At 38.3% G+C, this 22,067-nt stretch overlaps 1 protein-coding gene across 1 annotated transcript in view; it reads right to left on the bottom strand.

Annotated features, from left to right (window-relative positions):
- DNAH5 (dynein axonemal heavy chain 5) overlaps positions 1-22,067 on the bottom strand; it is a gene marked incomplete at its 5' end in the record, with an annotated part of 277,065 nt that overhangs the window by 54,001 nt on the left and 200,997 nt on the right. The window contains 4 exons of the mRNA XM_008059081.1: positions 354-475; positions 9,195-9,385; positions 9,881-9,995; positions 10,999-11,242. Coding sequence (XP_008057272.2) covers positions 354-475; positions 9,195-9,385; positions 9,881-9,995; positions 10,999-11,242 — 672 coding nt within the window. The remainder of the gene's footprint in view (positions 1-353; positions 476-9,194; positions 9,386-9,880; positions 9,996-10,998; positions 11,243-22,067) is intronic.

The raw sequence follows: 22,067 nt of genomic DNA, 5'->3' as shown, positions 1-22,067 counted from the left end.
AAGCTATTCATATTTCTTTTCATTTAATGTTTATAAAGAAGGCAAAGTCTTTTAGATACACCCAATCGAATCTATCAGTTTTTCTACTTGTGGATCTGCAACTGATGATACTAACACATAGCCCAGAATAGCACTAGTTAAACTTCTTGAGCACATTACTTCCTGCAAGTCTACAATGAGTGCAGAATGCTTTATCAGAGTGTAGGTGAGCTTCGAGGAAGGTCAATCACATGTAATACCATTCTAAGAGTGGCAATGTTAAGAATGATCTCACTTCCAAAAATATTGTAGCTAGTGATAAATCAGAAAGCCACTCATGACATTAGCTTAATTTTATTCAAAGCACAAGGTACCTGATCAAGGACATCTGAAAACTGTCTAAGTTTGCTAAGCTCCACTAAGTTCAGCCATGTCATATCCAGGATCCATTTTGATGGTTTAGGAGGACAGGCTTTCAGGTCCAATGAGGCACCACCTTTAAAATTAAACACATGAAGTCATCAGATTTTTCTTTATTGTAAAACAATCTATTTAGTAAAATTTTTTATTAAACCATTTTAATTGTTTTACTACCTTGATACTTATAAAGCGCAGAAATATAAATTATAGGGAAGAACATGCCTTAAAATTTAGTAAATAAATACACAACTTTAGAAAAACATTTAATAACCAGTAATACAACTTTGGAGCCTAGTTCTGTGCTAGTTCCATCTGGCCAAAGTCTGGGATATGCCATTTCATCTGCCTGGGCTTCTATTTCCAAATATTAAAATGGGAATATTAAGCCTGGTGTCACGATGAGGACATGGAAGAGGTCACTAAGTGAGCAGCTATAGTCAATATTAAGAATGGCATGAACTAATTTTAAATAGAGACTTTATATAGAAATGTTAGTAGCACTAGATGTGTTTGAAGGGTTCTCATCCATATTCAGTATGTTATTTACACCCATCTTGAGCTCACCCCAAGGGCTCTGCACTATATCATTTATGTTTGGTCATTCTAACCACAACAAACATTTCCATTTGGTCTGACTCCTATTTTTTTGCTGATGATTTACATAATCCTATACAACCAATATAACTCCCAATGACCATAAAATAAATTACCTTAAAGTTGCTCACTTTGGAAAAATTGAATGTGTGAATAATCATATTTTAAGAAAGAGTTAGAAAATCTTCTATAGAGTAAAATACACTGTCTAATAAATAACATCCATTAAAGAATTTCAAAGAAAATATGCTCTAAGCATTATTCTTACAAGGTTAAAATCAATCCACTTGGTCACCTTAAAATCCTTTTTCGAACAGAGTAGGTTATAAACAAATAATAACACTCAAGATATTTATTGAGCTAATCTCTATTTTATCCAGGCACCCTGTACACTGCTAAATCGTTATCTTTTGCCAAACCTATCTTAGTATATTTATAACAAGGTAAGTGTGGCCTTGAAGCCATGCGATGGAAATATTAGCTCATAAAATGAAAACAGATTGTTTTGACACCAGGGAGCAGTTGAAGACCTAAAGACAATGACATTGTGTTGAATAAATGTTACACCAATTTCCATGGCAACTGTCCATTTTCCAACAAACTGAAAAGAATAAGGAAAAGAGCTAGGGAAAGGATACTCACAGAAAGGAAACGGTGTTCCTTGCAGGCCAGTGCATTATTCATTGTTTACTAGAGAGTAAATGTGATATAAATATCTTGCCTGCACCAAAAGTATACAATAGGGCACAAGAACGATTGTAATCTGGGGAAGGGGACACATTCCTGAATAATATGGAACCTGGTCAAAAAAGACTCTTGATGAATAAAGAGCTGAGAAAAAAATACTTCAAAATATATTTTCAAGATGATTGAGATATATGCCATTCCTTCCTTTTCTCAAACTCTTGCTTTGAAAAAAAAAAAAACTAAGCTGGGCTCGGTGGCTCAGCCTGTAATCCCACGCTTTTGGGAGGCTAAGGTGAGTGGAATGCCTGAGCCTGCAGGTTCGAGACCCGCCTGGGCAACTTGGCGAGACCTCATCTCTACAATAAAATGAAAATGAGCCGGGCGTGGTAGCGCGCGTCTGTAGTTCCAGCTACTTGAAAGGCTGAGGTGGAAGGATCACTGGAGCCCAGCAGGTCGAGGCTGCGGTGGCCGGGAGCAGCCACTGCACTCCAGTCTGAGTGACAGAGTGAGACACCAACTCAAAAAAAAAAAAAAAAAAGTAAGTTTGGATTTTGTAAAAATGAGACACACTTATAATGAAAGTTTCATGCAAATTACACTATAAAATCACAAAGTGTGATGGTAAAGGCAGGCTTAGAAAAATTTCTAGGCTGATCCTTTCCCATTTCAGAAATGAGTAAAAGACCAGTTTCAAAACACTGTTGATATCTGTTGCAGAAGCTATTAGACTTAATAGTTACTATAGTAGAATATCATATTCTGGATGGTACCCTGTTTATAAACAACAAAAATTAATTTACTATGGTTCTGTAGGCTGGGAAGTCCAAGATCAAAGCACTGGCAGATTCAGTGTCTGGGGAGGGCCCACTTTCTGGTGCATAGAAGGCCATATTCTTACTGCAACTTCATATAGTGGAAGGGTGAGCAGTCTCTCTTGAGTTTTGTTAATGAGGGTATTTAATCTCTTAGATAACAACTCTGCCTTATGACCAAATTACCTCCCACAGGCCCATCTTCTAATACCATCCTAGAGGTTAGGACTTCAACACATGAATTGGAAGGGACACAAACATTCATAACATAGCACTGTCTAAATAATATTTTTAAAGATTTTAAATGATTTTTTTTATTTTAAAGATGTGGGGTACAATTCAGGATTAGGTGTACAAATGGTCATCACACAGGTAAAGTTTGGGCCTCATTTTGGTCCCCACTTTGCCTGGTTTGTGATCAGGTACCCTTATTGATGGTGTGTCTGCCCCCACCCCCATCCCAGCAGTATCCTGCTACTGCCATTCCCTTTCTATAGTATTATGGTGAATGTTCAGGGTCCACTTATGAGTGAGAGCATGTGGTACTCAGTTCTTTGTTTCTGCGATAGATCACTGAGTATGATAGACTCTAAATCCATCCAAGTTGCTGCAAAGTCCTTATGTTTGTCCTCCTTTATGACTGTGTAATTTTCCATTGTGTATATGTACCAATTCTTTTTTATCCAGTTCAGATTCATTGGGAAGCACAGTTGGTTCCATGTTTTTGCTATAGTGAATAGTGCTAAAATAAACATGCATGTGCAGGTATCTTTTTTGTAGCATTTGAGTTCCTCCAGGTATATTCCCAGAAGGGGAATTGCTGGGTCATATGGAAGGTCAATGTCTATTTCTTTCAGAAATCATCACACTGTTTTCCAAAGAGGTTACACTAGTTTGCATGCCCACCAGCATGTGGGCATTCACCAGCAGTGAAGCATTCCTTTTTCTCTGCATCCTCACCAGCATCTGTTGTTGTTTGTTTTATTAATGGCCATTCTTACTGTAGTTAAGTGGTATCTCAGTGTGCTGTTGATTTGCATTTCTCTGATGATTAGTGAGACAGAACATTTTTTCATGTGTCTATTGCCTACCCGTATATCTTCTTTTGAGAAGTGTCTATTCATGTCTTTTGCCCACTTTTTAAGGGGACTGTTTGTTTTTTTCCTTTTGGCAAATTTGAGTTCCTTGTAAAACCTGGATGTTAGGCCTTTGTCAGATATACGGTTGGCAAATATTTTTTCCCATTCTGTGGGCTGTCTCCCCACTCTATTGATGGTTTCTTTTGCTCTGCAGAAGCTTTTCAGTTTGCTGAGGTCCCACTTGTCTACCTTAACCCTTATGGCATGGGCACTTGGGGTTTTAATCAGAAGTTGGTTGCCAGTTCCAATTTTCATAAGGGTGTCTCCTGCATCTTCTAAGGTTCTTATGGTTTGAGGTTTTACATTTAGGTCTTTGATCCATTTGGAGTTGATTTTTGCATATGGTGGTAGGTTGGGTTACTGTTTCAATTGTCTGCATGTGGTCAGTCAGTTTTCCCAGCACCATTCACTGAATAGGTTCTCCTCTCCCCGTAGTTGTTGGAGGCTTTGTCAAAGATAATTTGGTTGAGAAATTGAGGTTTTGCTTCCGAAATCTCTATCCTGGTCCATTAGTCTGTATGCATGTTCTTCTACAAATACCAGGCTGTTTTGATTACTGTAGCCAAATAGTAAAGTTTGAAGTCTGGAAATGTGATACCTCTTGCTTTGTTTCTTTTGATAAGGAGTGTTTTGGCTACTCGTGGTCATTTATGTTTCCATATGAAATTCTGTGTTGTCACTTCCAAGTCTGAGGATGATATTGGTAATTTAATGGGCAGTGCATTGAATCTGTAGATTGCCTTTGGTAGAATGGACATCTTAACAATGTTGATTCTTTCTATCCATGAGCATGGAATATTTTTCCATTTGTTTGTGTCTTCTTGGATTTCTTTGAGCAGTGTTTCATAGTTTTCATTGTAAAGTTCCTTAATTTCTCTGGTTAGGAAGATACCAAGATATTTCATTTTTTTTATAGCTATTGTGAATGGGATTGTGCTTTTTATTTGGTTCCTGCCCGCTTGTTGGTGTATAAGAATGTGACTGTCTTTTGCATATTTTAAAATGATTTCTTACAAAGAGTGTTAATTAATTAATTTATTTATTTATTTATTTTAGTTGGAGTCTCACTCTGTTGCCCAGACTGGAGTGCAGTGGCCACCCCCGGCCACCGCAGCCTCAACCATCTGGGCTCCAGCGATCCTCCGCCTTCACCTTCCAATTAGCTGGAACTATAGGTGCGTGCTACCACACCCGGCTAATTTTTTTATTTATTGTAGAGATGAGGGCTGACCAAGTTGCCCAGGTGGGTCTCGAACCCGCAGGCTCAGGCAATCCACTCACCTCAACCTCCCAAGGCGCGGGATTACAGACTGAGCCACAAAGCCCGGCTAAGAGTGTTTAAATCATCAAGTAGCTCTCACTAACCTAACTATTAAAGGGCACATTTACAGCATAATCATGTTCCAAAGTCTCCTCTGAAACTCTGTTTCATAAAGCAATTTTACAAATAGCTGTTGAATACCAAAGATCCACAAAAATCTGCCCAATCCAAGCAAGAATCAAAAGAATCACAATAAACTAAAATACTGAAGATAATATAACAACACCTATCTTTTGTTGAGCATATTCTTTGTACCCGGATTTATACAAATTGTGTGGGTTCTCAAAACTTCTATCATGTAGATTTCATTGCACTTGCTTTATAGATTAGGAAACTGGAACTGAACAGGGTAATTAACCTGCTCAAAACCACTCAACAAGAAAGTGACAAAGCCAACAGGTATTTTAAGTATCTTCTTCCTCACCCTAAGTTACATGTTTGTTGTCATGATGCCAGACTGTTGTTGGGAGCCAGTTATGGAGGCCCACTGAGCATTAGGGATCAGGAAGGGCCGTTGACCCCAAGACCACTAGGATGCATTCAGGAGCTATTTGACCCCATTTCTTCCCCCTTTCTACTCAGCACTAACCAGATTAAGCTCCTGTGAGCTCAAAACATAAAAACTCTGAGACTGGGATGAACACAAGCTAACTTTAGAAGCTCATTGCTCCCATTCTTCCGCAAACTGCAGTTTTGGCTTTCACACAACTTATAATTCAAACTCGTGTTACATCTAAGAGCCTTAGTATTGGTCACAGGCTTCTGGGTCATGATCTTAGGATTTATTGAAGGTGTAAATTGTAGAATATAGTTTTAGAAGACAGCCATTTTGTTGAAAGAATGCGGCTGGGTTACTTGCAGGTAGCCCACTGTGAACTTTGGACTAGGACACATTCCAAACATTCTGGGATGGGCCACTTTCATTTGTAAAGTAAATACTTAAGCTTCTATAAAATTGTTTAACTTGGCATAAATCAATCAGCTTAGGACGAAAAAGGTTTATAGAATATGTCAGTCACAGATTAGGTTATCCTTTGTTATGGGATTTTAAGATTATCATATGAAAAGGGTTTAAAGGCAATCATTGATTAAGTTTTCATGGATTAAGGTTTCTGGTGGGTGGGGGACGCCCCTCCCACATCTGACTTTGTGTATAAAAGACCCGTTGTAATTCCCAATAACACACATCGCTTCTTTACTAGACCGGAGTCCAATCTCTTTCTTTCTCTCTCTCTCTCTCTCTTTCTCTTTCTTCTTCCCCCCAATCGCCGATGCCATCTCCACCTTTGGGGAACCCTGAATCCGGCTGGAGCTGGTCTCCGGCAGACTGTGGCATACTTTATAGTATTACAACCAGACCTGGACACTATGTACAATGTTATTTCCAAAGGAAAATGCATTTCTTGTCTGAATCAGGAATGTCAGAAACAACTATCCATTTGAAAAGCCCCAGTAGCAGAGGACCAAACTCACTGAGATCAGATATCAGTAACATACTAAGAGTTCATTAGAGAAGACAGCTCCCACACCTATATATCTATCAAAGGTGGTATCTTTCAGGTACTCATCTGCCTCATATTCTGATGTAGGAAAGCTTGAAATTAAGGTTCAAAATTCATTGAACCAAGAAGTAAGTTTTCATGGGGTAAGACAAATAATTAGATAGAGAGACAATTCATAAATTAAATATTTCTAAGTTCATATCTAAACGAGTCTGTTACTACTATAAGATATATATGCATATGTTATATAAATATGAATCTGCATCTGTGTAACATGACTGTGGACCTGTACCTCCTGGGACACAGCATATGCAAATCCACACACCTTCCCTACTGCCCCCATAGGGGTTGTCTTCTAGTTCCTCTGCAAATCTAATCTCCAAGTAAAGTCATCAAAATCCCCTGCTAGATAAAACTATGTCTTACCTTTACAAGATTGGCTAGAAATATATACAATACCCAAGATGTCCATGCCATAAGAGATAAGATAGACAAGTGCGACCTCATCAAACTGAAAAACTTCTGCAAAGCAAAAGAAACCATCAAGAGAGTGGGGGAGACAGCCCACAGAATGGGAAAAAATATTTGCCAACTGTATATCTGACAAAGGCTTAACATCCAGGATGTGCAAGGAACTCAAATATGCCAAAAGGAAAAAAACAAACAGACCCATTAAAAAGTAGGCAAAAATAAAGACAAAAAAATAATAAGTGGGCAAAAGACATGAATAGTAGACACTTCTCAAAAGAAGACATACAGGCAGCCAACAGACACATGAAAAAGTGTTCAGCCTCAGTAATCATCGAAGGAATGCAAATCAAAACTACACTGAGATACCACCTAACTGTAGTAAGAATGGGCATTAATAAAACAAACAACAGATGCTGGCAAGGATGCAGAGAATAAGGAACGCTTCTATACTGCTGGTGGGAATGCAAAGTAGTGCAACCTTTTTGGAAAACAGTGTGGTGATTTCTGAAAGAACTAGAAATTGACCTTCCATATGACCCAGCAATCCCATTACTGGAAATACACTCAGAGGAATCCAAATCATTCTACAAAAAGATTCTTGCACACGTGTGTTTATTGCAGCACTATTCACAATAGCAAAAACATGGAACCAACCGTGTTTCCCATTGAAACTGAACTGAATTTAAAAATGTGATACATATACACAATGGCATATTACGCAGTCATAAAGAAGGACAAATATAAGGACTTTGCAGCAACTTGGATGTATTTACAGTCTATCATACTCAGTGATCTATCATAGAAACAAAGACCTGAGAGCCACATACCACGTGTTCTCACTCATAAGTGGACCCTGAACATTCACTATAATACTATAAGAAAGGGATTGGCAGTAGCAGGACACTGCTAGGGGAGGGAGAGAGGGGGACACAACATCAATATGAGTACCTGACTTCAAACCAAGTGAAGTGGGGACCAAAGGTTAGAACAAGCTTTACTTGTACGATGACCACTTGTATACCTAATCCTGAATTGTACCACACATCTTTAAAATAAAATATAAATTTAAAAAAGGAAAAACAAAAACAGAAAAGAGATGTATATGATAAGCCATTAGACTCCAGCATCATCTTCATACCATTATGGACTGAATGTTATATTCCCCCAAACTCATGTGTTAAAATCCTATGCCCCAATTGTGACTGTATTGGAAAGTAAAGCTATTGGGGCAAGATTAAGATCAGATGAGATCATGAATGTGGAGCCCTCACAAATTAGCTCCCCCTTAGAACAGTTACAAGAGAGATGGTTCTTCTGCTCTGCTTCCCACTATGTGAGGATGCAGTGAGAAGACAACGGTCTACCACCCAGAAGAGGACCCTCACCAGAATCTAATCTTGCCGCATCCTGATTTATAACTTCCAGCCACTGTAACTGAAAACTAAATTTCTGTTGTTTATAAGCCATCCTGTCTATGATAATTTGTCATAGTAGCATGAACGAAGATGCAAAGTGATTTAAATATTTTTCTCGACATTCAAGAATGTGATCACAAAGTTATGCTTCTCAGCCTTCCACTGGGCTATCTTGTTCCAGTGGCCCCAGGGACCTGGCTGTGAGCAATGCTTCAATCAACACAGAATAAATCATCCATGGAATGAGCTGCACAGTGACCTTCCCCACTCCACTCCTCATTTGCTTTATCTGCATCACACCAGCCTCACTTCCACAAGAGGCCCTGAGGCCATCTCCTCTACCTTCAACACACTTTCCCTAAATGTTCCCCATGACCAGCAATCTCTGCTCCTTCAGGTCTTTGTCCACCTGCCTATCTCGTAGGAAGACTACCCTATTAGATACCCCATTAAATACTCCATTTAAAGATTTAAGCCTCCTTCACCCTACACACCATACAACTCCCCACAACCCTCACCCTATTCCATGTTTTCCATAGGGCTTACTAGCTTCCCCCATTCTACATAATTCACTTGTTATTTTATTATCTTTATATATATATATATGTTTTACAAGGGTTTGTATTCACTGACTTGTCTCAAATGCCTATTCCATGCTCCAGTACACAGTAGGTCCTCAAAAAATATTTATTATTCATTCAATAAATGAACAAATAAAATATCTTACATAAATAGAATCATAAATGAAATGCAGGGAAATTGTTATAACCAAAAAAGAAAAAAAACTACAAAGGACCTTCACAATAATTCCTACACTTGCACCTGTGTATGATACTTTCTACTGTTATATTGACCTTTAATAAGAGTGAGAAACTCTTCATGCTTGACTTGGTTCCTCTGAATGTCGATCTTTAGGGTAAGCAGCAAGGTGAACAGGAATTTGTGTTCCTCATACAAGCCTCGGGCAGCATACTTATAAACCTCATAGGTCATGTGCTCAATGATATTCGCAATCCTCTTGCTTGTAATTGGGCTCTTGACAGACCTAGGGAAGAGAACATTTAAGTCAGGCTTATCCCACTGCCCTTTTCAATTGTCTGCAAAAGCAACGTCTTTAATGGAAAATAAGCAACTTTGGAGGACAATTTCTTATTTTTACACATCAAGAGTAAGCCTCTTAAATCTAGAATAACAAGAATTCTCTCAACATGAGATAACATAACAGAATCCTCAATGTTGTCTGAATCAATTTTACCTGCAGGACATTATCACTCACAACAATGTCTTGGGAATTTTCCTGTTTAACAGAAACCCATGAAACCAGATGAATCAAATAAATGGATAAATAGGTGGTAGAGTTTTCTCTGGGCATAAAATGACAAGTCAGAATGACATGTTAACACATTGGTAATTATGTCGATCTTAGATTCAAAAAAGAAAAAGACTCTGACTAACAAAGGAAAAGGAAGTTATAAATGTAATGTCATCATTTGAGTCCACAGATAAAGAATTCAGCGTGGCTTCCTGAGTACAGACATACCTGGCTAAGGAAAGGTCAAATAAGCCCAGAAATTGGCGGAGTGAAGTCTGATACATCTCATTAACCAAGCGCATCTCGGTAATGAGAAAGTAGAGGATGCTGCCCCGCGTAGCAACTGGAAGACAAAGAGCAAGGTCGCATGTGGAAAATAAATGACTGGAGCAAAGAGATCAGCTTGAAGTCTAAAGAAAAACAGCAACTTCTATTTTTATGTCTTATCTGCTATCAGCGATGGAATCCAGAGCAGTGATCATTTATTAACAGAATTAATTCTTACTTGTAAAATTTGTTTTATTAGCCTGCTCTCTGTGCTTCTCAATTGTTACTTCCCATTTTAGAGCCTTCAGATTCCTTATAAATATATGTCACTATGTTTTATCACGGATAGAAAAGACAACCAAAGGAAATTCAAAACTGAATGTTTAACACCCAGCAAGTGATGTAGGATGTAGGCATTTGGGACCTAAGTCAATTCTTAACTTTCAGAAAGAAGCCATGACTAACGTTAGCCCCAAGGTTGTAAAACAAGCCATCGCCATCAAGACGATGCTCCTCCCTCTGTGCCAATAGGTGTTTTGATTTTTTTTTTCAAGAGAAGTGATAAGTTACTAAAAGATAGCCAATTGAATTATTAGGAAGTTTCTCTTCTACAACAATTTGAAAGTTGGTAGCTGAGGATAAAGATCTCCCACGAGACATGAAAACTACCCTCCTAAAGCAAAGACTGTAAACAAATACTGGCATATTGTTGCTAAATGATAAACAACCAGTGAGCAGTCCTCAAATGCTACACTAATTCCTCAAATTCCATTTATTTATAGTCAGACATTTTTTTAAAATTCTCCCTTTTTACTTTCTAACTTAAAAATTAGTTCATGAGAACCGTAAAGGATTTGCCAACTAACATGAATTATAAGCACCCAGAAAATGTATACCATCATAGAATTTTTCATCTCCATTTCACTGAATATTTCCCAAAATAAATAATGCAAAACATGAATGGCCACTCCACTTTGCATAGTCATTTATATAACTTCCTCACTTCAATCCATTTCTTTAATTCTCATTTTTTTTCACCTCATTTTCTTGTGACATTTGTCTTTCATTACCAAACTCACCAGGTCTATATTCTTCCCGGGCTGAGTTAATTTGAATTTCTGTCTCAGCAGAAATTTCCAACTTCTGTGTCACCTCCTCAGCTGTCCTTTTTGTGTTGTTCAGCACAACAATGAGACTCTCATCTTCCACCAGGGACCCCTGAGTACTTGTCAGACGGCAGAGCAAATTATCTTCTAGTTCCTTCATCTTTCTTTTGTTTGCAGTTACATCTTCCATCAAATGAGTTCTTTCTTTCTCCAATTCCTGTTAATTTGCATAAATATTTTCTTCCTCCATTAACAGCTAATGTTTGGATAATCCTTAAAAAGTTAATCTACATGGCTACTCTTAAGATCCTCTACTGTGTTTATCATATCTGACTCCAGGAAATATGGACATCAAAATAGGAGGAGAAGAATTAACAGAGGAAAGAATCATAGGAGCCAAACAACATGAAACTTGTCAAAAATATTACCACCATCCTTTTTATCAGCTATTTATTTTCTACAGTCAAATCAGTTTCAAGTAATTTTTGTGATGATAGTTAACATTATAAACATAATCTTCTTTTGAAGGTGAAATATATTTGAAGACAAAGACACATGTCTCTGATTAAGCATATTTGCTTCTGTCTAGTTTCTTGTTTAAAAGGGTTCTGTGGTTGTTTGACTGTGGTTATTTCAAACTTACTGGTCGAAATAGTATCCAATTCTGTGAAAAGCCATTTCCTGAAAACTTAGACAAGCAACCTGAGCAGTTACTGTAGGCACATTTAAATTGAAAAAAATCTCCTTGGCCTGAAAAGGTGCTATTCTCTCCAAGAGAAGGGATGTTATATATCTTCTCTGAAGGACTTTTATGGACAGCTGGGAGAGCGATGATTTGGAAAACCATTGTCCTTATTGACTTTTTCTTCCTCTGGGCAGCTTGGAGAGAGACAGAAGAAGAGAAGGAAAGAAACAATGGAGCAGGTAGCAAAGGTCTGGAAAGGAAGAAATTCGCGTGACACTAAGAAAGCCACAGGAAGCAGGAAGGCCAGAGGCTGAGCGACAACAGAGAAAATATGTTTCTGGCACTGAGTCAAATTGTACGTGAAGGTCAACTTGTTATATAAGAGACACTAACTGTGAGGCTTAAGAATCAAAAATGGAAAGGGTATTGAGTAGACAGTATTCAACTTTTTTAAAAGAAAGATATATATTAGAAAATTTACTTGAAATGCTTTCTAAATATAATGTCAGCTGACAATGTATAAGTTTGACTGCATTAATAATATTTAATTCCTTATAAGCACAATATGGAAAAACTAGTTAAATGCAGGTGACAAACAGCAAAATCACAGGAAAACATTTTTGGCAGTTCCAATCATGATTCAGTGCAGCTACTCAGACATATGATGCCAAGCTCAAAATTCTAAAACAGCTTCAGAAGGGGGTAAATCTTCAATTGTGTGTTCTGGATATGGCTCAGTAGGTTTCATAGATTCTACTCCCTATTGAGAAATCTATAGTTATGCAGTGGTGACTCAGATGAAATCATGCAACACAGAATGAACTACTCATTGATTACATGACTGACCTTTTTTATGAGCCAGTACACACACACACATCACGGGAAAAGAAAACCCAGGCCAGACCAAAACTGTCATTGTTAACCATTATGCAATTTTTTTCCTTTTCTGATTAATACAAATATTCATTCTTAGTGCATAGTTGATGGATGAAAGAAACTTACTCCTATGATTACTCCACAAATTACATCTTATTTTGAACACTGTCGATATGCTCATCACTCCCAAGTTTATAGCTCAGCTCCTCATCACCTCCAGAGATGCATCCTTTCAATGTCTCCACTTGGTGTCTGAGATGACTCCTACTAGCATCAGCAAAGTTGAACTTCTGGTCCTCCCAAATCTGCCCAACCTCAGCCTTTCCTAGCCCTGCAAACGGCAACCCCATTCTTCTCGGTGATCTGGCCAAAATCCTTGATCATTTTTCCCCCCAAGTCCCACAACAAGTTTATCAGCAAATCTTATCACCTCTACTTAAAAAATAGATTCCAAATCTAATTATTTCTCACCACCCCCACTATAACCACCCTGGTCCCGTCTACCATCATCAGCTTTTTAAAAAAAAGATGCGGGGTACAACTCAGAATTAGGTGCATAAATAGTCATCGTACAAGGAAAGTTTAGGCTTCCCATTGGTCCCCACTTCACCTGGTTTGGAATCAGGTATGCTTACTGATATTATGTGCCCCCTGCTTCCCCTGGCAGTGTCCTGCTACTGCCAATCCCTTTCTTGAGGCATTATGATAAATGTACAGGGTTCACTTATGAGTGAGAGCGTGTGATACTCAGTTCTTTCTGTGATGCATCACTGAATATGAAAGACTCTAAATTCATCCAAGTTGCTGCCAAGTCCATAATTTTGTCCTTTTTTTGTGACTGCATATAACATCCAAACAGATCTCCCTGCCTCCATTCTTATCCCATATAGTCTATTCTCAGTCCAGCAGACAGAATGATGCTACTAAATCACACCTCCTCCCTCTCAGCTCTCCAGAGACCAATGGTTCCACTCAGAGTGAAAGCTAAGATATTTACCAAGGCCTACAGGCTTCATCAAGTTGCCCCTCCTTGATTTCTACTGGGGCCTCAATCCTGCCATTCTCTCCTCCATCATTTTGCTCCAGCCATATCTGCTATTTCCTAAATCAGTAGTTTCCAAACTTGAGAGTGTTAGGATCACCTAAAAGGTTTGTTCAGGAGGCCTGACACAGAGTCCAGAAATTTTTACATCTAACTAAATTCCAGGTGATGTGATGCTATTATTCCAGGCACCATACTTTGAGACTCACTACCTGAAACACACAAAGAACTCTCTTGCCTCAGGTCCTCTGCACAGGTCTTGCTCTGTCATGTCTGTTCTTCCAGATAACTCACTCCATCCCCTTCTTTGAGTCTTTCTTCAATGAAACCTTCTCAGTGAGGTCTACTTCGACCACCCTCTTTAAAACTGTAGCCCACCACCTGACACCTCAGCTCTCCCTCTCATCATGCTCTGTATTTTTTTCATAAAATGTACTACTTTCTAACATAACAAGTAATTATATATGTTACACTCCAGGGTCTTTTGCACTGATATTGATATATTTTCTGCAATATTGTTTGTACTGTTCATTGACACATTCTCCAATTATAGGAACAATACCTGTCACACAGCAGGCACTTAATTAATATGGAGAATGAATAATTAAGTGCTATATCTGTTTCCAAACTGATAAACGGAAATAAAAGGTGGATTGGAAAATCTAGTGTTTGTGCCAGAAATATAGACTTGAAAATTCTCACTCTCTGAGAACTATGAGGTTAAAAATAAAGTCTGTGGTAACAAAACTTCATGAAGGCAAAGAAAAAGCAAAGACCACTGGCCTCTGCTTTATGTTCCAGCCAGTTAATCACCATTGATTGAATGGTTATGGGGGGTAGGACTCCAACAGACTCAACTGTCATGCTCTGATCACAGAGAGTCAGGTCTGGGGACATTCTAGAAAAGGAAGAATTTCCTCCTTAAGTAAAACAAAAGTTCAGAATTCTTAATTCTTTGAGCTGTAACAACTCAAACAAAATCTGTTGCTATCATCTTTGTTTTTATCTGTTTTTTGGTTACATACGAAGGCTTCCTTAGCAGTTAATTCATTTATTCACTAGAGGAGAATTTTAGACTTCAGAAAGTGTAGAAATCAGTATAAACAAGTGACATTTAACAGCTGCTATAAATTCCTTTTCATACACAGTTATAATAAAAGGCCTCACACTAAGGTTATACTAGGAAAATAAAAGTGATAATGAAAAAGAAAATGTGAACAATTGGCATATTCATCAATTCCACACACTATCACTATCGTTCCTAAGCTCCTACAGGTGACAGTCTAGAGGTCCTCACCTGAAGACAGGTAAGGGAAGGGATGTAAACAGTAGGAAGGGTGATAGCTTTACATCAGAAAAACATGTTTGAATCAGAGCTCCCAGAACTATTAGCTGCATGACCTTCACTGTGTCTTCTAAGTCTACACGCCTCAATCTTTTCACTGCAAAATAGACATAAAAACAGCTCACAGAATGATTGTGAGGACAACACCAGCAATGCAGCTAAGACAATGACCGGATTATGACGGTTGTTCAAAATGTCTCTTTCTTTCCATCCCCTTGTTGGGTTCATTTCCAGCCAAATTTTCAGAAGCATGATAATGTTTATTTGGAAAATGAGCAGTGTGAAAACTCAAGTTCAAAGTTGACACAAAATAAATGATACTTGCAAATTTCACAAATTATCATAAAGATATACAGTAAGGCAGCTGAAAAAGAATAAGAAAGAGGAACTAAGAATGCTAAGGATGCATGCTTTCATGTCACCTGGGAATGAGAGCACGGGCTGTCAAAACCAAAAGTAGCATCAAGTCTAATCAATTCTTCCTGCACAATAACCTTTATCTTCCACTCTTTTTTTTTTTTCAATTATGTAACCACTTCCCCAGATAAGGTTTTACTTCTCATTCCAAATGAACTCAGGAAGGTTCCAGCTGGCCCTTTCTTTTCTCTACCATCACCCCTTTTCTGCTTATAGTCACCCAAGAGATCTCCCTTACCTATTTTGAAAGGTCCAAAAAGAAAACACGTCTATACTGTTGGTGGGAGTGTAAACTAGTACAACTTCTGTGGAAAACAGTTTGGTGATTCCTAAAAGATCTAAAAATTGACCTTCCATACACCCCCAAAATCCCCCTTCTGGGAATATTCCTGGAGGAACTCAAATCACTCTGTGAAAAAGTTATCTGCACATGCATATTTATTGCAGCATTGTTCACAACAGCAAAAACATGGAACCAACAGTGCTACTCATCAAAAAAACAACTGATTGAAAAAATGTGGTACATCTACATGATGGAATATGATGCAGCCACAAAGAAAGACAAAATTATGAACTTTGCAGCAACTTGGATGGACTTAGAGTCTATAATACCGAGTGATCTATCGCCAAAACGAAGAAGTGAGCACCACATGTTCTCACTTATAGGGGGAGCCTGAGCAATTATCCTAATACTATAAGAAAGGGATTGGCCGTAGTGGGAAACTGCCAGAGGAGGGGATGGAGGCATACTTCGTCGATAAGGCTACCTGATCTCAAATCAGGTGAAGTGGGGACCAAAGTAAGACCCAAAACTTTACCTACACAATGACTATTTGTATACTTAACCCTGAATTGTACCCTACAACTTTAAAATAGTAAATAAATAAATAAGGTCCAAGATACTCAACAGAGTTTGTAAAATCCATCACAACCTACATTTCCAATCTCATCTCTATAAGAACTATGGGATTAAATTTTTTTTAAAAATCACACCTTTGTGTTGTTTATGAAACACTTATTAATAAAGCAAACACAGTTCGCATCAATGTATACAATAAGAGGACAATTATTATATCCCTTATGTGAAAAATAGAAAGTAAAAAGACTGAACATTATTGAAATGACTGTGGTCAATTTAATAAGATTGTTAATAAATTTACCAATTAAAGTAGCTGCCTATATTCCCAAAAGATTAAAATAAGGCTAGGAAGTACACTTTCCCAAAGTTTGAAACTAATGGGAAAAAAAATACTCACAAGTAAATAGTGCAATTTAAAGTACTATGTGGAATTTAAAAAGTAATATGAGTACTAAGTAGAAGACAAGTAGCCAAATACTAGAATAAACAATTGGCATTTGCTTTTCATTCAAGATTAAAAGAGTGAAAGCCTACTTTGAGATATGGCTTTAGAAATACTTTCATTTGAAATAGCTAACTTAAACATATTTCTATGGAAATACTACTTTAGTTCCACCAATGTATCAGAAAAACATAGTGCTTTTTCAAACTAATATGAAAAAGTAAAATGAATCAAAATAAATTTGTTGTCAGATAGGCATTTGGTGGGGCTGCCTTTAATCCCAGCTACTCAGGAGGCTGAGGAGGAAGGATGGCCTGAGCCCAGGAGATCAAGGGGGCAGTGTGATCATGCCACTACACTCCGACCTGGGTGACAGAGTGAGATTTCAACTCAAATAAACAAATAAATAAATAAATAAAAGTAACTTTATCTATAAGCCTTTGCCCACCAAAGGGACTATCTCTTACCAGAAAGAGATATAGATAGATGGGTACTCAAATACGCATATGAAGAAGTAAGCATATATGCTAAGTATTCTACACACTAAGGTGACAATATAAAAATTTTATGTAAACTATGATAGTGTTCTATTTTTTTTTTTGAAGAACTATCTAAAAATGAATAAAGGAAGTACAGAAGTGGTTTGGTAAAATCTCAAGAACATGCTAGTTATTAAATTAGTTACCAAAAAATAAGTGGTTTAACAAAGAAGCAAATGAAATTTAAATTACTTGTGTACATAAACTGTATTTATAACCAAATTTTTGAAATTAACAAAAGTAAATAAAAGCCTTTCAGAGTTCTCACTTTGAAAGGCATCATCCAGGCTTTGTCACCAAAGATTATGTCTTTTTTTTAATACCAAACAGGTAATTAAAATTTTAAAAACACAAGAGAATTTAGGAAAAGATTTATTTTTCCTCTGCCATCAGTGAGCTGGTGATAATGTCTGTTTAGTGTCTCTATTAAATTATTTCCCATGTCAGTTTTACCAAGTTCAGGTTCTTCTACCTCAGAAAAAATCACACACACCTGTTTTGCTCATCCAGAATTCTGAAACATCATGATCCCTGAGGCCTTATATTGTGTGACTAGTAGATCGTATTGATCAATACTAGTATTTTTCTCCTAACACAACATAGTTTTCCTTGAGTTTCTGTCTTTTTCTCTAGAATCAAGGTGAAGGCAAGCCGAAGAGATTTGGTTTCTGTTAAGGAAAGCTGTTGGAGGCCTACTGGTTTGCTGCCTGTTCAAAATTGTCTAGATACATCACCTTCTGGTGAAAACAACAGAATATCTAAATCTACTCACAGATACATCAGGTAAACAATTGAATATGGCCTTGATATGAATTTGAACGAACACACATTTAAAACAACTGTCTTGAAGCACACAGGAAAGTGTGAAATCTGTTCTAAAAACTTGCTTCCTTGTATTTATATGCTGTAATGTGTTCCATTTATTTCTGAAGCAAACAAACCTGAGGCCCAGCAGGTATACAACTGAGAAGTCATGAGACCAGATTGCATGTGATAATAAGGTACCTCCAGGGTCTGGATTAAGATGGCCAACATGAGGAAGCTAGAGTGAATTTCTCCCACAGTGTTTTTCTCCCAGAGAAAAACAGATGCAGCAGTATGCCCCACAAGTCTCCAAAGGAGTGATAACACCCACTCAAAGAAGAAGAAAAAAATCCACCACCTTGTGCTGGAAGTGGCCAGACTCTTGCCTGCACCAGCACAGTCTACTATAGCCTCTGGACACAGTGAGAAAGGTGAGTGATAGGAATTCAGGAGTTCTGTGCTTCTGCTGTGAACGTCCAGGGCTCCCTGGGCCTTGTGGGACTCCAGGTCCTCATGGGAAACTGCCTTCCCCACAGCTTTGCTCTGTCATAAAGTGGTGCAGGAAAAAAGTCTTGAGAAGCACCAGCTGCCATTTCCCAGGAACTCAGCCCTTGCAGGGTGGAACTGCTGCTTTCCAGCCACCTTGGGAGGGAACAGGCCCCATGGGTAAACTCTGCAGCTGCAGACAATTTCTTGCTGTGTGGGTTGCCTGAGAACACCTGAGACCCTGAAGTTGACTGCACCTTGATATTTAGACTGTAGATTGCCTGAGACCAAGGAGGGCTGGGTGGGATGTGTTGCCACAGCAACCTCTCACTCCTCTTGTGAACACTTCTGGGCCTGATCTGCCCAACAGCATTACCCCAGTGGCCTGGGACTCCCACCTAATCCCCACTGAGGCAGCTAACAGTACACACTTGCGGAGTGCTTCATCTTCTTTCCCCTGCAATACCCCAGAAGGTTCAAAACAGACAGAAAACTTGCAAAATCCCAAGAGTCCTGTCCTCAGCCTAAGCTGGCAGACACTTCCCTGGAGCAACACTGGCCAAGGAGACACCCTACAGCCACCATCGCAGCTGGCTTTCTTCCACAAGTGCCACCTCCTGGGCAGAGGTCAACAGTACAGCCAACCACCTTGGATACAATACCTGAGCTTTGGGGAAGGCCTGACCCCAAATGCCAGTTAACAACACTTTCCAAGCCATTCCAGACACTCAGGATGCCATGAACCAGTGTAGACACACAGCACAGAGCTGCCACATCTGGCAGCTGAGAAACTCACCACACAAAGGCTATATATAACCAAGGAAAAACCATAGTGCCTACGTCAGGCCCTGCCAGCCTCAAGTAAGAAGAAATTGTCTACTCAAATGAGAAGCAACCAGAAAAACAATTCTGACAGTATGAAAAAAACAGAGTTCTCCAACACCACCAAAAGACCACACAAACTCTTCAGCAATAAACCCTAACCAAGATACAATACCTCAGCTTTGGGGAAGGCCTGATCCCAAACACCAGTTAACAACACTTTCCAAGCCACTCCAGACACTCAGGATGCCATGAGTCAGTGCAGGCACACAGCACATAGCTGCTACATCTGGCAACTGAGTAACTCCCCAGTTGAAATTCCAGACATAGAATGTAAAAGGTTGATGATAAAATTAGTCAATGAACTTCAGGAGAAAATTGAAAACCAAAATAAAGAAATTTTTTTAAAAACCTATTCAGGACATAGATGAAAAATCGCCCAAAGATATAGACACCTTAAAAAAAAAACACTGAAATTCTGGAAATGAAGGAAGTACAAAATGCAGTGAAAAGTTTTAACAGTAGACTAGAACAAGCAGAGGAAAGCATCTCAGAACTTAGTGACAAGGCTTTTGAATTAACCCAATGAGGCAACAATAAAGAAAAAGAATCAAGAAAATAGTACAAGTCTCTAAGAAATGTGGGATTATGTAAAATGTCCAAACCTAAGAATCACAGGCATTCCTGAGGAAGAAGAGAGAGCAACAGGGTTGGAAAACCTATTTGAGGGAATAATGGAGGAAACCTTCCCTGACTTTGCCAGTGATCTAAACATCCATGTATGAGAAGCCCAAAGAACACCAGAAGATTAAATGCAAAAAGGTCATCCCCAAAGAATAAAGTCATCTGGCTATGCAAATTTAATGCAAAGCAAAAAATTTAAGAGAAAAAAGACAAAAGCATCAAATAACTTACTAAGGTAAACCTATCAGACTAACAGCAGGTTTCTCAGAAGAAACCCTACAAGCCAGAAAGGAGTGGAGCCCCATCTTTAGTCTCTTCAAACAGAGTAACTGTCAGCCAAGGATTTTGTATCTTGCAAAACTAAGTTTTATAAATGAAGGAGAAATGAAGTTCTTCAGAGACAAGCAAACACTGGGGGTATTTGTCACTACTAGACTGGGTCTACAGGAAATACTCAAAGGACTCCTAAATACTGAAACAATAGGTCACAATCCTCCATTTGAAAAATTCTGAAAATCATAAAATTCAAAGGCTTTATAGAACATCAACACAATAGAGAAAATAAAACAAAACAGATAACCAGTAGGATAAATAGAATAGTACCTTACACATTATATCATTATTAACTCAATGCAAATGGTCTCAATGCCCCACTAAAAAGATATAGACTCGTAGAATGGATAACACACACACACACACACACACACACACACACACACACACACACACACACGCACACCAAATAGCTGCAGCCTTCAAGAGACTCACTTAACTCACAAAGACTCCCATAGACTCAAAGTAAAGGATATAGACTGGTAGAATGGCAAAAATATCCCACACAAATGGAAATGAAAAGCGAGCAGGAACCAAAAAGAGAGCCAGAATAACCAAAACAATCCTAAGCAATAAAAAAAACAGCAAAGCTGGATACATCACATTACCTGATTTCAAATGATATTACAAGGCTGTAGTAACCAAAATAGCATGGTACTGGTACAAGAGCAGACACATGGTCCAATGGTACAGAATAAAGAATCCAGAAATAAACCCAAATACCTACAACCAATCTTTGACAAATTAGACAAAAACACACACTGGGGAGAAAGAGCACCATGTTCAACAAATGGTGGTAGGAAAACTGGATAGCTACATGCAGAAAAATGAAACTCAATCCCTGTGTCTCCCCATATACAAAAATTAACTGAAGATGGATTTAAAGACTTAAATGTCAGACCTGGAACCATAAAAATTATAGAATAGACCCAAAGAAAAATCTTCTGGATATTGGCCTAAGCAAAGAGTTTATGGCTAAAACAGTGAAAGAAAATGCAACTAAAACAAAAATAAACAACTGGGACTTAATAAAACTAAAAAGCTTTTGCACAACAAAATAAACAATGAACACAGCAAACTGACAACCTACAGAATGGGAAAAGATATTTGCAAACTATACATCTGGCAAAAGATTAAAAATCCAGAACCTACAAAGAACTCAAATAAATCATCAAGACCAAAGCAGGGCAACCCCCTTGGGTGCCCTCCCATTGTGGGAGCTTTTCTGTCCTCTCAATAAATCCTGCTTTAAAAAAAAAGAATAAAGCAAATTACTCCATTAAAAATGGAGCAACACATTATAAATAGACATCCTTAAAAACATGATATACATGGCCAACAAACACATGAAAAAGTACTCAACATCACTCATTATCAGGGCCAGTGCAAACTAAAAAACCACAGTGAGATACCACCTTACACCAGTCAGAATGACCATTACTAAAAATCAAAAAACAATAGATGCTGGCATGGATGTGGAGAAAAGGGAGTGCTTACACACTGCTGGTGGGAGTGCAAATTAATGCAGCCTCTATGGAAAGCGGTGTGGAGATGACTCAAAGAACCAAAAGTAAATTTACCATTTGATTCAGCAATCCCACTACTAGGTATCTACCCTAAGGAACAGAGGTCGTTATATAAAAAAGATGACTGTACCTGCAAGTTCATCACAGCACAATTCACAGTTGCAAATAGGTGGAATCAACCT

This window comes from Carlito syrichta, unplaced genomic scaffold (genome assembly GCF_000164805.1).
Source record: "Carlito syrichta isolate Samal-C Ts95f unplaced genomic scaffold, Tarsius_syrichta-2.0.1 Scaffold303700, whole genome shotgun sequence".
Lineage (NCBI taxonomy): Eukaryota > Metazoa > Chordata > Mammalia > Primates > Tarsiidae > Carlito > Carlito syrichta.
Note: the sequence above shows the minus strand (reverse complement) of the source record. Positions and strands in the feature narration are given on the sequence as shown.